The sequence below is a fragment of the Athene noctua genome, chromosome 24 (genome assembly GCF_965140245.1).
Source record: "Athene noctua chromosome 24, bAthNoc1.hap1.1, whole genome shotgun sequence".
NCBI lineage: Eukaryota > Metazoa > Chordata > Aves > Strigiformes > Strigidae > Athene > Athene noctua.
This window is the reverse complement of record NC_134060.1, coordinates 1,229,113-1,244,893: the sequence shown is the minus strand read 5'-3', so window position 1 is coordinate 1,244,893 and position 15,781 is coordinate 1,229,113. Positions and strand designations below refer to the sequence as shown.

Here is a 15,781-nt window from a genome sequence, read left to right as displayed (position 1 = left end):
GCGGGCGCCGGGGGCCACGGGAAGGCGGCGGCTCGGCCGCAGCTCGGGGCTCTGGGGCGTTCGGGGTGTTCGGGGTGTGCGGCCACCTCTGCGGTAGCAGGGAGCGGGGCCGCCCTGTCTGCCGGGGAACCCTCCTGCCCACTCCCCAGCCCCTGAGTCAGAGGAACGCGCTTCCGGGGAAGAGGGCTGGGATTTTGGGAAACCTGTTTGCCTGGTAGGCGAGGGAGAGGGACGGGGTGGCAGGCGATCTCCTGGCCCTGCAGTGACATCACCCCAAACCCGGATCTGCTCCTCAACTCATCCCCGTGAATCCCCAGACGGGCGCTCTGCGGGGTGTCGGGACGGGGCCGCCCGCGTGGTGAGCGGGGACGTGTCCCTGGCTCCTGCTGACCCATAAAAGCCCCAAGTGGGTTTTTCCCCCCCACAATTGCTGCTGCCCCTGCGCATCCCCTGCCCTCGGATGTGCAGCCGCTGCGGGCAGGCCCCGTGCTCCGGCCGCCCCGCGGGGCAGCGCCGGGGGCCGCTCCTGGCCCACCCCCCGCAAGGCCAAGAGGGGCTTCGCTCCCGAGCGGGGCTGAGCCGAGGCTTCTGGCTCCTTATCGGCCCGTTCCCAAGGGGGGGGGATGTGTGGGGGCAAAGCCCTGTCCCCCGGCGCGGGGGGCGGCTGCTGGCGGTGACGAAGGCTCACGTGTGGCGGGTGGGTGGTGGGGGAAGCAGCTTCGAGGCCTCACGAGCAGCCGAGGTGGGGCTCCGGGCCGGGAAACCGACGTTTCTTGGGGGTGTCTGGAAATGGGGGGGGTGGTGCTGGCAGTGCATTGGGGTGCTGGTTACGGGGGGGGCGGGAAGGGGCAGGGGGGGGGGCGCGGGGTGTCCGCTGCAGGGCCGGCGCTTTGCAGGTGACCGGAGCATCGTAAAACGTGGGGAGCGGGAAGGGTGGGCGCAGAGCCCCCAAATCTGGGACACGAGGGGCTGGGGCAGCAAAGCTGGGGGGTGCCAGGCCTGGGGCCGCGGTGACGGGCGCGGCGTTGGAGGAGGAGGAGGAGGGGGGGGTCCGGGCCGCGGGGCCGCGGGGCCGGGGCGGGGAGCGCCGAGCGTCCTCCCCCGCGGGCCGGGGGGAGCGGGGCGGCGCGGCTGGGCTCGGCTCGGCTCGGCTCGGCTCGGCTCGGCTCGGCTCGGCTCGGCTCGGCTCGGCTCGGCCAGCCCCCTGCGCCTCCCCGCCACGCCATGGAGAGGAGCCGCGCCGGGCGGGAGCCCCAGCCCCAGCCCCAGCCGGCCCAGGGTAAGGCTCCGCGGCGGGGAGCGGCTCCGGGACCGGCTCCGGCCCCTTCCTGCACCGGCGGGGCCGCGCCGGAGTCGGGGTACAGGATGCGGCCGTGGGGGCGCGGGACCGGCCGCGGGAGCTGCCGGCGGGGGATGCGGCGGCGCCGGGCCCGGGGGATGCGGCGGCGCGGGGCGGGGGCCCGGGGGGGCGGTGTGGGAGCCGGGGGGCCGCGCTGCCGGGGCGGGGGGGGGGGCGCCCTTCCCGGGAGGGACAAAGCCCGGGCACGGCCCCTCCATCTTGGGGTGGGACGGAGCGGCGCGGCCCCCGGCCCCGCCGCCCTTGGGGAGCCCTCCCGGGGTGTGGGGGGGTGATCCGGGGCGGCGGCGCCTGCCCGTGGCCCGACTCTTCCCCGGCAGCCGGCGGGAGATGGGGGCCTGGCCCGCGGCCCCCCCGAGGCCGCGCTGCGGCGGGGCGGGGGGGGGGGCTCCTGCCCGCGGCCCCCCCGGGGTCCGTGTCCCGGTTGTGCCGGGGTCGCCCCCCCCGGCCCGGCCCGGGGCAGAGGCGGCTGCCGGCGGGTTGGGGGGTTCAGGCGCTGCCCCCCCCCGCCCCGGCGCTGCCCCGGGATGAACTCTGCCGCTCGGGGAGGGCGGCGGCCGGCGGGGCCGAGGCTCGGGGCTCGGATTTGTTTTGGCTGCTCTCCGCCGGGCGCCGGCCCCGGCCGCGGGCTCTGGCCGAGCAGCGGAGCCGCTCCCCGCCGGGGGAGGGAGGGAGAGGAGAGGCGGCTCCCCTCCCCCGCCGCTCGCCGTCGCACCGGGATTCCCGGCCCGCGGCCGCCGGGGCCGGGCAGGCGGGGAGGGATCGCTGCCGCCCCCCGGCCGCGCCGCCGCGTCGCTCGCCCTTCCCCGGAGGCTCTCGAAGAGCCCGGGCGGCGCGTCCCGCGCTGCGGACATGTTGGCCGGGCCCGCTCGCCGCCGCCATCCGTCCCCCGGCGCGGCCTGTCCGCCCCTCCCGAGGCCGCCGCTGCCCGGTGGGGAGGGACGGCCGCTCCCGGCCGGGCCCCCCCGCCCTTGGGCTCCCCGGTGCGGGCAGGTGTTGGCCTCTCTACGGCGAGCGGAGGGCGTCGAGGCCGTCGCCGGGGGAGCGCGGGCGGCCCCGCAGCACATCCCGCCCCGGGGACCGTCCCCGCCGCTTCCAGTGGGGTGACCCGCGTGGCCGCGCGGCCCCGGCTGCTCCCCCCCGTCCCCCCACCCCGTGTGCCGCGTCCTGGCTCCAGGGCCCGGGACCCGCCGGGGCAGGGCAGAGGGGCGAGGGCCACGGCAGGAGCGGGCGGGAGTTCGTGCTCATCCGGGATTCTCCGGCTCTTCTCCCTCCGGCGCGGCGGGGAGGGAGGGTGCAGGGCGAGCTGGGTGCCAGCCAGCGCCCGTCTTTGGGAGCGGGCGGCACCGGAGCTCTCCCGGCGCGGGGACGCCGGCGGAGCCGCGGCCGCGAAACCGTCAGAGCAACGTGATGCGCGGAGCCGTGATGTGACGGTCCCGTGGTGCCAGGGCCAAAATAGTTCGCGCAGCTCTGGCTGGTCAGAGGGTTGGGAGCGGAGCCGGAGCCTGCGCAGCCCCCGCCCTGGTAGGTGCCCGCATCCGCGCTGTGGGGGCTCAGGACCCGTTTTTCAGAGGTGCTGGGCACCTGCTCCCCGAGAGGCCGGCGCAGAGCCCCCCCCCTGCCTTGGAGCCAGGTTCTGTTCTGCCCGCGTGATGCTCGCAGCCGGGTTCTGGGCGCGCGGCTGGGCCGGCGGCCCTCGGCACGGGTCGCCCCAAGGACGAGGGCACCTCCTGTCGCCGGCGCTGCCCGGATGGACGGCAGGCAGGTGCTGCCTGCCCCTGCCCTCGGCCCGTTTGGGGCTGTGCCATGACGGCCGCCAAACGGAACGTTTGCCCTGGGGGTGCCGGGACGCAGCAGCAGCTCAGGCCTTTTCCTCCGCCTGTATTTTAAACCCTGGAACCCCCCTGGCTCTGGCCCCGCTCTGGCCACGAGATCCCGTCTCCCAAGTTCCCCTTGCTGCTCTCGGGTTTGGCGCGTCACCGCCGGCTGGGTGCTGAGCCACAGGAGCTCGGCGGCCTCAGCCGGGGCTGGCGTGGTTCCCCCACGGCTGCTCCCACACCCACCCTTCCCGGTGCCCCGAGGGGGGTGCATGGACCCCGGGACGGGGGGGCTGGTCCTCCACACAGAGCCCTCCCAAGCCAGCCCTGCCAGCAAAGGCAGCGTGGCCTCAGCCGGGTGGGCAAAGCCCTCCCGTGCCCCTTCCCCCTTGCCCGGCTGTGCCCTCCCGGGGTGCTGCTGCCTGCACCCCTCCTGCCCTGCTCCTGCCCGGCCCTGGCGGCCCGTCGCCGCGGCAGAGCTGCGGGCAGCACGTGGGGCACCGGAGCCTGACCTGCCCCGCCCCGGTGCTGGCGCTGCCCCGGGGCCAGGGTGGGGGTGGCCGTGGGCAGCAGCACTGCGGGACCCCCCCCGCGGGGAACGGGGTGTCATTGCTGTTGATGGCTGGGGGGGGTCACCCTGCCCGTGTGCGTGAGCGGGGCAGAGGGTGTGCGTCAGTGCTGCGCCCGGGGCTGCTTGCTCACCGTCCCGCCACCCCGGTGCGAGGGGTGCTGCGGCGGGGGAGTCCCGGGAGCTGGGTGGGACGGGGCAGGGCTCGATGCCGGAGCACATCTGAGACGTGGCGCGGTGGTGTGGGATCGGGGGCAGTGCCGGGGATCTGAGCACCCCTGGGCACCCCGCAGCGAGCTGGCGGCCTGGGGCTGGCGCTCTCCTGTCCCGACAGACGCCCGCAGAGCAGTCCCGGCCTCGGGGCCACGGCTGCACCCCTGCTCGGCACAGGGACAGGAGGAGAGGCCTCGGGGACCCGTCCCCCCCCCTCGGCCGTGGCGCTGCCATCGAGGCCGGGGGAGGCACCTGGGAAGCAGCTGCAGGGGGACGGGCCTGGGGGCACTCCGGGCACGCGGGTGTCCCCATGGGCTGCGGGGAGTGGCCTTGCGGACGCGGCGGTGGCTCTTGGGGCTGGGGTTCCTCTCCGAGCCCCATCCCTGGGCACTGCAGGGACTCGTGCAATGGCCAGTGTGGTCGGGGACCGGTGGCCGGGCACTGTGACACCAGCTGCTCCGGGTGGCTTTGCAGCAGCCACCAATGGGCTCCTGCTGTGCCTGCCAGCCCTGCCGTCCTCTTCTCCCAGTGTAGGGGGGCCCTGTCTGATGCCCCCCCGGGCAGGTACTGCACATGGAGCAGCCCGTGGCAGGCCCCGGCTGTGCCGCAGAGCGGGTACGTGAGGATACGGCAGACGGGGGGAGCTGAGGTTAAAGCGTGGCGGGTGCCCCCCCGCCCTCGTGGGAAGCGCCCTGCGGGGACGGCGGCGGTTAACGAGGGCTGCTCGGACCGGAGCGCCCCGCGGGGCCTCGATGTGCTCTCGCTTGACGGCACCGGGGAATTAGCCGCCGCCTGGCTGAGCATCCCCAGCCATGTGCCAGCCGCGGAGCGACGCCACACCGGGCCGTGCCAGCGGCGCTCGGTGCTGCGGGCGCGGGTGCCACACGGACCCGCGGGAGGAGCCGCGGTGGGTGACTGGGTGACGCATCCTCGAGGGGGGCAGCTCGTCACCCTGCAGCCGTGGCACAGCGCCCGTCCTGGTGCCAGCAGCCCTGGGGGCTGTGGGGGAGCCATGCCTGTGTGTCTCGGGGGACAGGGAGCTAATCCCCTGCGGAATGCCCCGGCCGGGGGAGAGGGGACGCCCGCGCCGCCTGGGCGCAGGCAGCGTTGGGTTTCAGGGCAGCTGCCGCGCTGGAGCAGCGACAGGGACAGATGGTGGCAGGGCTGGCCCCGGCTGTGCGCCGTGCCCAGCGGCCCTGCCCTGGCCATGGGGTGGGACGGATCCTGCCCAGGGCTGTGCCTGGGGCTCTGTGCCCGGCGGCGCAGGCTGGCAGGGGGCACCCGCCGTCCCCCCCCACGGCTCCTGGCACAGAGGTTTCCCAGTGGCCCAGAGGCGTCGGCCGGCCCCTGAAGCTCCACTCCTGGGGGTCAGCCCTCCCTGCCGGGACACGCACGGTGCCACTGCGGGTGTTGTCCTCGGCGCCGGTGCCTGTGGGGCCGCCGAGCCCCCCTGCCCGCGCATGCCAATCTGGGGCAGCCCCGGGGATCCGGGGTGGGGGACCCCCCGTCGTCAGCAGCCCTGGCACCTTCCCGGCCGCGCGCTGGGCTCACGGTCACCTCACGGGGCGCAGCGACGGGGACGCGGGATGTGCAGGATCGGGGCCAGGGGACGGGCCGGCTTCCTGCGGCAGAAAATAGCCGGAAGGCTGCCGGGGTCTGGGGTGGGGGGGTCGGGACTGGCTGTGTCCCTGCAGAGCCTGGGCTGGGTGAACCCTACTGGCACGAGCCCCGGCCTGCTGGGGGGCTGCAGCAGGACCCCCAGCCCCTCCCTGGGCAGGTAGGTGCTGCCGTGGGACGGGGAACATGGGGTGCAGCCCTGCCTGCATTGCGGGGGGGGGCTGGCGGTGCCATCCCCGGCGGCCTGGGGCTCGGCGGGCGCCGGCGCGGGGTGGGGGAGCGGCGCCAGCCCGTGTTTGCAGAGCCCACACTTTGCCCCTCGCTGAAGATTGTGGAGAGCTCTGCAAACACGGCCGAGCCCGGTGTGTGACATCACCCCGCGGCAAGCGCCGCTCTCCAGGGCCGGCGGGTGCCGGTCGCGGGTGTCCCCATGGTCGCGGGTGTCCCCATCGTCCCACGCCGCCGGAGCCGGGCACACGCCGCAGCGGTGCCTGCGGGGTGGAGCCCGGTGCCGCAGGGCGGGTCGGGCATCCTTCCCGGGCACCCAAAGGTGCGTTTGCAAAGGGCTGGTTAACCGGGGGGGGATCACGGCCGCTGGTCACCGCGGGCTGGTGACAGCCACCCTGTGCAGAGGCCACGTGCTGTGGCTTTGCGGGGCGGCTGGCACCGCGTCCCCAGCGCCGGGGGCTGTGCTGGGCTCCCCCGGGCTCCCCTGGGGCTGGCCGGAACGGGGGGGCTGCTCCCCTCGGGGTGCACAGAGCAGGCACCGTGCCCCCCACCTGCCCCACGCCGCGGCAGCCAGTGGCCCCCGCGGGGAGGGGGCTGTTTGCTGGTGGTGGCGGCGGCCTCGTGTGCATTCCTGGGCCGTGAGTTCATGGCGGCGCGGCCGCGGCAGCGCGGGGGGACATGGGCCGAGCGGTGACGTCAGGCCGCGGGCCCGCGCCCATCCTGCCTCCGGCTGCGCCGCCAGCACCGGCGGGAGCTGCCCCGCGGCCTCCGGGGAAGCGCGGGGGTCCCCGGGCCTGCGCGGGGTCTCTGTCGCCGCGTCCCCCCGCGGCGGGGCCGGGGTGGCAGCTGTCGCCTGAAGGGCGGCTTTGTGGCGGCGGTGCCTGGCGGAGCCCCGGCCGCTCCCTCTGTGCATTGTGCGCCCAGAGCCTGGCACCCGGCGTGGGGCGGCGTGGGTGCCCCCCGAGACGGGGGCAGCAGCAGGGATTGGGTGGGGGTCCCGCTGCCTTCTCCTGGGGGGACCAGGGGACCGTCCCCAAGCCCTGCGGCCAGGGACAGCCTTGCTCCCGTGGGCTGTGTTTGGGGGGGCCGGGGCAGTCACTGAGTGACCCTCCCTGCTCTGCTCTGCCTGTGTCACAGGGAAACCGCCGTCCCTGATGGGAGACAGCGTGTGTCCCCCCGCCTCACCGCCCCCCTCGCCTGGGGACACCCTGCAGGGAGGACGCACCCCCCCGCAGCACGACCGACCCGTCCCTCCAGCCGCCGCCCCCCCCGGACAGCCCGTCTCGCCCGTCCCTGCAGCCGTCACCCCCTCCAGGCCGCCCGTCTGCCCCCCAGTCGTGACTCCCCCCGCCGAGAGCAGCACCCCGCAGCGTGGCCGACCCGTCCCTCCAGCCACAACGCCATCGGGACAGCCCGTCTCCCCCATCCCTGCAGCTGTGGCCCCCTCGGCAGAGAGTGTCCCCCCCTGGTGTGACCGGTCCCTCCCGGGGCCCCCCCGGCCCCCTCTGACGGAGCACCCCAAAGAAGAGGCATCCCCCCACGCCGCCGGCCAGCCGGTCCCCGTCCACGCTGCTGCCGCCCCGTGCCCGGCAGAGACACTGCCCCGCGGGAGCGAACCCCCAGCCCCGGCTGCTGAAGAAGGGGCCCCCTCTGATGCCAAGAGCCCCCCGGGTGGCACGGCCGGGCCCTCGAAGGATGTGCCCCCCCGGAGCGACCGTCCCACCCCAGCTGCAGCCTCGTCAGCTCCTGCCACCAGCCCCAGGCCCAAGCAAGGTGGGTGCCCGGGGGGGGCCAGGGGTGCCCCGGTGATGCCGGCACCCCACGGGCGCTGCTCGGTGCCTCCGTGCCCAGCCAGGCCTGGGGGGGCCGGGCGCCGCTCTGACCCTGTCTCCCCGCTGCAGATGCCCAGAAGGCCCAGGCGCGGCACAAGCAGGCGAAGGAGCGGCGCGAGGAGAGGGCCAAGTACCTGGGTAGGGGGCCGGGGCAGCAGGGGGGGAGCGCGCGGGGCTGGTGACCCCCCTCCCCCCAGCAGCGCAGGGAGGGAAAGTGGATGGGGGGGGGGGCAGGAGCTAAGGAGCTTTGCTGGGTCACGGACAATCCCATTAGCTGCCATGAGCTGAGCCCGGGCAGGAGCTGCTGTGCTGGTGGCTCTGCCCCCGCCTCGGCACACCGCCGCCGTGCTCCCCCGGCTGCTCCCGCGGTCTGGGTGCCCCCCGCGTCGTGGGTGCCACCAGCCCAGTGCTCGGCTCCATCCCGCGCGCAGGCAGCTGCAGGCAGCCCCGCAGCAGCTCGGGGCAGCGGGCGAACGGGGCCCCTGCGCCGCGCATGGGGCCTCCTCGTCCCCGCGCTCTTTCCACCCTCATTCCCCCATTGTTTGCCGGCGCGGCGCAGCTCGGCGGGCTCCCGGCCTCCCTTTTGTCCTCGCCCAAACCCCTCCCTTGCCGGCCGGCCGCGATGCCGCCAGCCCCGCGCGCCCAGGGAGCCCGGCCCTGTGCCCCGGCTGGAGCCGGCCCTCAGCCCCGCGCCGCCGGCACGGGCACGCGTCCCGACCGCGGGGCTCGCCGGGGCTGTGCCTCGGGTGTGACCCCGCTGCCCCGGCTCCCTCCCGCAGCCGCCAAGAGGGTGCTGTGGCTGGAGAAGGAGGAGAAGGCCAGGCTGCTGCGGGAGAAGCAGCTGGAGGAACGGCGCAAGCGCCTGGAGGAGCAGCGGCTGAAGGCGGAGAAGCGCCGCGCCGTCCTGGAGGAGCGGCAGAGGCAGAAACTGGAGAAGAACAAGGTGGGGATGGGGGATCACGGGCACAGCGGGCGGGGGCCGGGGTGGCACACTGGGGACGTGCTGCCTGGGGAGATCCTGTGGCCTTTGGGGGCTGCCCGCTGTCCCTGTCCTTCACAGTGCAGAGCCTCTGTGGTGCCGGGCTCCTTGGGCACACGTGCCCTGGCCAGGGTGGGCATCGCTGCCCCGTCTCCCTCCAGGCATCCCCATGGCTGCCATAGCCTCGTGCCGGGGGGCTCCGGCTGGTCCCAGCCCCGTTCCCCAGCCGCCAGCCTCACCCCGACCCTCTCCCTCGGGCAGGAGCGCTACGAGGCGGCGATCCAGCGGTCGGCCAAGAAGACATGGGCAGAGATCCGGCAGCAGCGATGGTCCTGGGCTGGGGCCCTGCACCACGGCTCTCCCGCGCACAAGGACGGTGAGCGCGAGGCTGGGGAAGGGCACCCGGGGCCCCGCGGCTCGGGAGGCGGCTGGGCACGGCTCTGCGGTGCTCTGTGCGGGGAGGGCAAGACCCCCACTCGGCCCCACTCTGCCGTGGGGTCGTGCTGTCGTCACCACGGCCTGTGCCGGGGCTCGCCGGGGTCCCTCTGCTCTCGTGGGGCTGGGTGGAAGCTGGAGACTGGGCGTCACGGTCCCCGTTGTGCGCAGGGACGTGTCTGGGGACAGCCTGGCTGCCCGCGGGGGTGCCGTGGCCACACTGGCCGGGTCTCCGGGAGCCGGGAGGAGCCAGGCGTGGGCTGCGGAGCCGTGCGAGGCCGTCGCTGTCTCTCGCTGGTCTGTGCTGTGGCGTGTCCCCTTGTCCCCAGGCTGGGTGGGGGCAGCGCTTGGCCCCTCCAGCTCCAACGTGAGGGTGACCGTGGCTGTGTGTGCTCCTGGGTGGGCCTGGCCGTGCCGTGCCCCTGCGGCGGCTGCTGGAGGCTCAGCCGTGCCCTCTGCCCCGCAGCCGAAGCACTGAGCCCAGCTGGCCCCTCTCCTCGGGGCTCCCCGGGGACACCCCGCGGGGTTGGGCGTGTGGAGGTCTCTCCTGTCCCCTGACCGCCGAGGGGACAGGGCTGCTCTGTCGGGCGCTGGCACTGCCTGGCAGAGGGGAGCGCTGTGCCCCCGGGTGCTCTCTGCCTGGTTTGTGCCGTGGGGCAGCTGTGGCAGCCCTGGCTGTGCGTCCAGGCGCCGTGTTCTGGTTACGTTTGTCTGGGCTGTTTGTCCGGGCGCCGTGTGTCCGGCTCGTGGCACGCTCGGGGACAGACCTGTGTGCCTGTGGGGTGGCACCCAGCTGGGTCAGAGGGATCCCAGTGCCCTGGGGAGGTGCTGCTGGTCACCAGCACCGTCCTGGCACTGCCAGGGTGACCCGGCACTGGTGTGAGCGTTGTCCCGCGTCTGTCTGGACCTGCTGCCCTCAGCCCGCTCCCCCAGGCTGGCTGCTCGCCCAGTGCTGCCAAGGTCCTTGGCCACCTGGCTCCCAGAACTGCTTTTCGGGAGACTGGCGTGGCGGGGCCCGGGAGCCGCCCTGGCTCCCCGAGGATGAGATCCCTGCATGATTCCAGCACGACCCCCCCCGGGGCTCAGGCACCGTGCGGGATGACAGCACCGTGCGTCGTGTCCCCGGACACCAGCGTCTCCTGGCCCTGCTCTCTGTGCCACGTCCTCCCGCCCCAGTGCCCCAGCGCGGCTGTGCATGCTGCATGCGGGGGGCCCGGCCCTGGCCCCGGGACCTTAATGCCCTTGTGTCTTTTCCCTCCTCCAGGTGCGAGCCGGTGCTCGGTGTCCGCTGTAAACCTCCCCAAACACGTCGACTCTATAATCAACAAGCGGCTCTCCAAATCCTCTGCCACCCTCTGGAACTCTCCCAGTAGAAGTAAGAGCCCTTTGTGTTTGCCCCAGCGCAGGCTCCTGCCCGGCGCTGGGGACCCCCGAGACCAGGGTCCCCCATCCCCAGGCCCTGCCTTGCAGCACGGTGCCGGCTGAGAGAGGAGAAGCCGTTTGCTGTTTGCGGGAGGAGGCTGGAGCCGGCCGGCGGCTCCTCGAGGCTGCGTGTGCAGGCTGGGAGGAGGAGGAGGAAGAGGAGGAAGAGGAGCGGCTGGTGGTGGCAGCCCCATGGGGCGCCAGGACGGGGACCGGGAGCCCTGGCTCCCAGCCCCGGGGCAGCTCCGGTGGGTGCAGCCACAGCCACAGAGCGGGGCTGCCCGTCACCAGACCCTCCTCGGGGCCGGGCACGGGGCCGGTGCCCGCTGCCGCCACGCCCGTCCCCACCGGCACCCAGTGCCGCCGTGGGCGCGGGGCTGCGTTGGGTGCTGCGAGGTTGTTCCGGCCCCGGGCGAGCTGCCCGGGGCTGCCGGCCGTGCCGGGGGCTGCGTCCAGCGCCGGGGCTGCTGTTGTGTTTCGGGGTTGCCTGGCGATGGGCGCGCGCCGTCCCGGCCGGGTATAAATAGCCGGAGCAGCTGACGCGGGCGGCTCCTGCCAGCCCCGCGCTGGGGGCTCAGCCTGGGGAGAGGCACCCAGGGGCTCTGGGGTGGGAGCAGCATCTCCCCGAGCTGGTGCCTTGTCCCTGCTGCTGCATCCATGGCTGTTTTCTCCCCTCCTGGCAGGGGGTGCTGCTCCCGGCCTGACTGGAGGCCCCAGTGGAGAGGGGCAGAGTGGCCCCATCTCTGGGGGTGCTTCCCGTGCACCCGTGGGGTGTTCGGTGCCAGTGATGGGTGCTGGAGGGCAGCCAGTGGCAGCCCTGTGCCCGGCTGAGCCGGCAGTGTGGCCAGGGACCACCATTCCTTGGGTGCCACGAGCTTGGCCTGGCTCCCGCGTCATGCTCGGTGACTTTGGCACGGCTCCCTCGGGGTGGGGGCACGCCGCGGCATCCCTGTGGCAGGCAGGGGGCTCGATCGCACCAGGACGGGGCAGAGGGAGGGTGTGCGCCGGCGCCGGGTGCGAGGAGAGGGCGGGAGGGGAAGGGGCTGCCTCAGCAGGATTGCACCCTGGTGCTGCGGGTGCGCAGTGGCCGGGGTGTCTGCAGCGTGCGGGGACAGCGTCGTCGTCGTGCCACAGCGCCGTCCCAGCCGCCCACTGGCACCCGCACGGCCCCTCGTCCTGCTCAGCCGGCCGTGGGGGGCCGCGGGGACCCCACACACTTGCCCCGGCCCTGCCGCAAACGCTTGGCTGCTCCCTCCCAATGGGCAGCTGCGGGGCGGGGGGCCGGGGCTGGTGCCTGGCGGGGGGCTCACAGGCGCACTAAGGGGTCCTCTCCCTCCCCAGACCGGAGCTTGCAGCTGAGCCCGTGGGAGAGCAGCATCGTGGACCGGCTGATGACGCCCACCTTGTCCTTCCTCGCGCGCAGCCGGAGCGCCGTGACGCTGGCTGGGAACGGCAAGGAGCAGGGTGAGCACCGGGGAGGGGCACGGGGCCACACGGGTCCTGGCGCAGGGACGAGGGTGCCTGAAGCCAGCAGAGAGCTGGTGCCGTCCCGGCTCTGTCCCGACGGCGCGATGCCTCCTGCCCCCAGTGCCCGTGTGCCCCCGCTCGGCCTCCGCCAGCCCCCTCAGCCCCTGCCACAACCACCGCCTGCAGCACCGCTGCTGGGAGAGGCGGAAGGGGACCACCGGCAGCCCCGACGTGACGCCGCGCCGCAGGACCGAGTCCTCGCCCGTGAGTGCCACCTCCCGCGGGGACCCCTCGGTGCCAGGGCGGCCGCGGGGCACGACGCGGCTCCCGGCTGAGCCAGAGCGCCCGGCGCTGACGCTGCTTCTGTCTCTCCCCGGCCGGAGCAGAAGAAGAAGGAGAAGAAGGAGAAGGAGCGGGAGAACGCCAAGGAGCGCAGCGCCCTGTCCCGCGAGCGCAGCCTCAAGAAGCGGCAGTCGCTGCCGGCGGCGCAGCCCCGGCTCCTGCCCGCAGCAGACAGCAGGTCTGTCCGGCCGGGACCCCCGCACCCCCGCCCCGGGGGCTGCCCCGGCCCCGCTAACACCATCTCTTGCTTGTCTGCAGCCCCGGCCCCAAGAACCGTCCTTCATCCCCTGCCACCCCCAAAGCCCGTCCGGCGTCCCCCAGCCCGGCCCTCGGCTCTCCCCACAAGCCGCCCCTGCCCCGCAGCGCCCACTCCTCTCCCAAGGTGCGGGCCAGGGCCCGGGAGGAGCGGGGGGAGCAGGAGGGCCAGGCGAAGGCGCGTGAGAAGAAGGAGGAGGAGCGGGGCCTGGCCCCCCCTGCCCTCCCCGAGCCCCCCAAGGTGCCCACAGAGCCGACAGCAGGTGGGTACGAGGCGGCCCGGGGGGGCGGTGGGACTGGGGGGAGCAGGAGCAGCACTGACGCTGCGTGCACCCCACAGTCCCCCCGGCTCCTGCAGCCCCTGGCCCCGTAGCAGCCACCCCCCCAGGCAGACCCCCAGCTGGCACCACGGACCGGGAGGAGGCCGCCCGGCTGCTGGCGGAGAAGCGGCGCCAGGCCCGCGAGCAGAGGGAGCGCGAGGAGCGGGAGCGCCGGGAGCAGGAGGAGCGGGAGAGGTGGGTGCTGCCCCCACCCATTTCCCCGGCCCCCGGCCGCAGCCCCCCACCTTGCTGAGGGACCCTCCCCGCAGGCGGCTGCAGGAGGAGCGGGCGCAGCAGGCGGCGGAGGAGCAGAGCCGCAGGGAGGCCCTGGCGCGCCGGCGGGAGGAGGAACGGCGGCTGCAGGAGGAGCGCGAGGCCCAGGAGAGGGCACGGGCCGAGCGGGAGGAGGCGGAGCGCCTGCAGAGACAGGTCTGGGTGCGGGGGACGGCGAGGAAGAGCCGGGATGGGGGATGAAGGCAGGGATGCTCTCCTGTGGTTTCCCCCTTGGTGGGATGGAGAGGACCAGCCCAGGCCCTCGATGGCCGGGGTGGCAGGAGGGGACGTGGGGCAGGGCTGTGCTGTCCCCCCTGTCCCCCCTCTCTGTCCCTGGCCTGTCTCATCCGTCCCTGCCGCCCCGCAGAGGGAAGAGGCCGAGGCGAGGGCGCGCGAAGAGGCCGAGCGGCAGCGCCTGGAGCGGGAGAAGCACTTCCAGCGTGAGGAGCAAGAGCGGCTGGAGAGGAAGAAGGTGAGGAGGGCTGGGGGCACCCCCGGGCGGGTGGCGGGGCAGGGGGTTCCCCTGAAAGGGGTCCTGCCCGGCCCCCAGTGCACGAGCCCCTCTCTGCCCCGCAGCGCCTGGAAGAGATCATGAAGAGGACGCGCAAGTCAGACACAGCAGATACCAAGGTGGGTGCCTGTCCCCTGTCCTAAGGCGGCTGGGGACATGGCGGGGTCTCTGCAGAGCCCTCCCACCCCTGCCCGGAGCCGCCGCTGCCCCTCATGGCTCCCCTCTCCCTGCAGAAGAAGGAGGACAAGAAGGTGGTGAATGGGAAAGCGGCTGAGCAGGAGGATGTCCCAGGTACGTGGCCCCTTCCCACAGCCTGCCGCACCTCTGGGGTCCACGGAGCCACAACCCCGTCATGCTCCCCCCCAGCCACGCTCCTGCCCGGGGCCGTGGCTGAGCTGGGGGGGGGCTCTGCCGCCATCCCCAGGCTGTGAGAAGCGCGTGGGGCCGATGCCGAAGGAGGAGGAACTCCCCGAGACAGAGAGGCCGAGCGTGGGGACTCCGGGGGGGCCCAAGGGCCTGGCGGGCGAGGGGCTGCCACCAAGGTGAGCGCAGGGAGGGCCGGGGCGGGGCCGGGGGGTGGTGGGGCCCTGGCTGACCCCAGCCCTCCCACCCCACAGCCCCCCGGCCAAGGAGGTGGCGTCCCCGGCAGCCCTGGTGAACGGTGTGCAGCCCGGCAAGCACGAGAACGGCTTCTCGGGCACGGAGGGGTCACAGGAGCTGCTGGAGCTCTCCCACCACGGCAGCAGCCCTGGCAGCATCATCCCCTTCGGTGACAAGGAGCCCTTCCTCAAGCAGGCCGTGGTCAAGCCCCCCCAGGTGACAGGTGAGAGACGGGAGGCGTGGGGGGGGGGGGCCGGGGGGCTGCCGCGGCCACCCCGCTCTTATCGCCGCACCCTCCCCTCTGCCCACAGAGGTGCTGTGAGGGCCAGGCCCTGGCAGACGTCCCTGTGAGGCCACCGCAAGCGTCCCCACCCCGGACGCCCGCGCAGAACCGTAGCTGTTGTCAGAAGAAAAACCTCGCCGCTCCCCTCCGCCCGCCACGCGCGCCTGGCCCCGCCGCGGGGAGCCCGGGGCCGTGTGGGACCCCAGCGAGGCGGCCGCCAGCCTCCTGCGGGGACGCCTGGTTTCTCTCTTCGTTCTTATTTCGTTTCGTTCTTTTTTTTTTTTTTTTTTTTAAATATGCACCTTATCAGACTGACACCCCCACCCCTAGCAGCCTGCCAGAGCCGCCCCAGACGTGTGGTGTAATAATGTAGTTATTTAACTTGCTGGGTACAATGTATGTGAATACTGTAAATAGAGCTCGGCCAGACAGCGGGGACGCTCGCCTGGCCCGGCCCCGCGTGGGGCGGGAGGATTCGGGGCTCTGGGGGCTCGCAGCCTGGCCGGGGGCAGGTCGCTCCCCGTCCCACCCGTCCCCACGCGTGTCTGCGTGTGCGCTGGGTGCCCCCGTGCCGCGTTCCCCGGGGCCTGGCCGGCGCCGCTCTCCGTGCCGTTGTGACAGTGTTATGCATCTGGACAACCTTTGCGAACAATAAAAAGTTGGGACAACTGCCCTCACCTCGCTGCGTCCCCGGGGGAAGGGGAACCGTGCTGCTGCCTGCGGGCACCGGGCCGTACCTCGGCTGAGCTCCTGGAGGCCCCGCAGGTGCGGGGCAGGCTGGGCCCCGTGTCCGGGCTCGCTCCTGGAGCCCCCCCAGCGCCGTTTGCTCTGTCAGGTCCCTGCTCCCCCCCGGGGCCGGGCCGGGCTCATCCCGGCTGCCCTCCCCACACAGCAGCAGGCCCAGCCCGAGCTGCGCCCTCCCCGGCCCGGCCTCAGGGCCCTCGGCAGCTGCAACCGGCCCAGCGCGGGTGGGGAAAGCCAGGCGCGAGGAGCCCGGGGGCTCCGGTTCCGGAGGGCCGCGGCCTGGCAGGGAGGGGGCGGTCGCCCATGCGCGGCCCCTTCGGCGACCGGCTGCTCCGCGCCCCGTTGCAGGGCGGGGGCAGCGCCGGGGAGGCGGGAGGGGCTGGGCCGGGCCCGCGCCATCGCCGCCGCCCACCGGGGGCCGCAGCCGCGCCCGCCGCTGTTTCCCGGCCGCCCCGCTCCGCCTAGCCCCGCCCCTCCCCACCGGAAGCACCGCCCCCTCCGTGGCGCCAGGGGCGGGG

The 15,781-nt window shown here is 74.5% G+C and overlaps 1 protein-coding gene across 1 annotated transcript; it reads left to right on the top strand.

The window, feature by feature from the left end:
- Nucleotides 1-1,125: 1,125 nt before the first annotated feature.
- MAP7D1 (MAP7 domain containing 1) lies at nt 1,126-15,186 on the top strand. The gene is made up of 17 exons (XM_074926126.1): nt 1,126-1,279; nt 6,938-7,573; nt 7,702-7,770; nt 8,412-8,575; nt 8,873-8,987; nt 11,810-11,932; nt 12,057-12,199; nt 12,322-12,455; nt 12,536-12,795; nt 12,873-13,047; nt 13,122-13,281; nt 13,493-13,597; nt 13,702-13,755; nt 13,870-13,927; nt 14,061-14,178; nt 14,254-14,459; nt 14,548-15,186. The coding sequence occupies exons 1-17, from the start codon at nt 1,225-1,227 to the stop codon at nt 14,556-14,558; spliced, it is 2,586 nt and encodes an 861-aa protein (XP_074782227.1). The 5' UTR covers nt 1,126-1,224; the 3' UTR covers nt 14,559-15,186.
- The last annotated feature ends 595 nt before the right edge of the window (nt 15,187-15,781 follow it).

Coding starts and splice junctions, on each gene's coding strand:
- MAP7D1 (XM_074926126.1), top strand. CDS start 1,225: ATGGAGAGGAGCCGCGCCGGGCGGGAGCCCCAGCCCCAGCCCCAGCCG. Junction 8,576..8,872: donor AGAAACTGGAGAAGAACAAG/GTGGGGATGGGG, acceptor TCCCTCGGGCAG/GAGCGCTACGAGGCGGCGAT. Junction 12,456..12,535: donor CTGCCCGCAGCAGACAGCAG/GTCTGTCCGGCC, acceptor GCTTGTCTGCAG/CCCCGGCCCCAAGAACCGTC.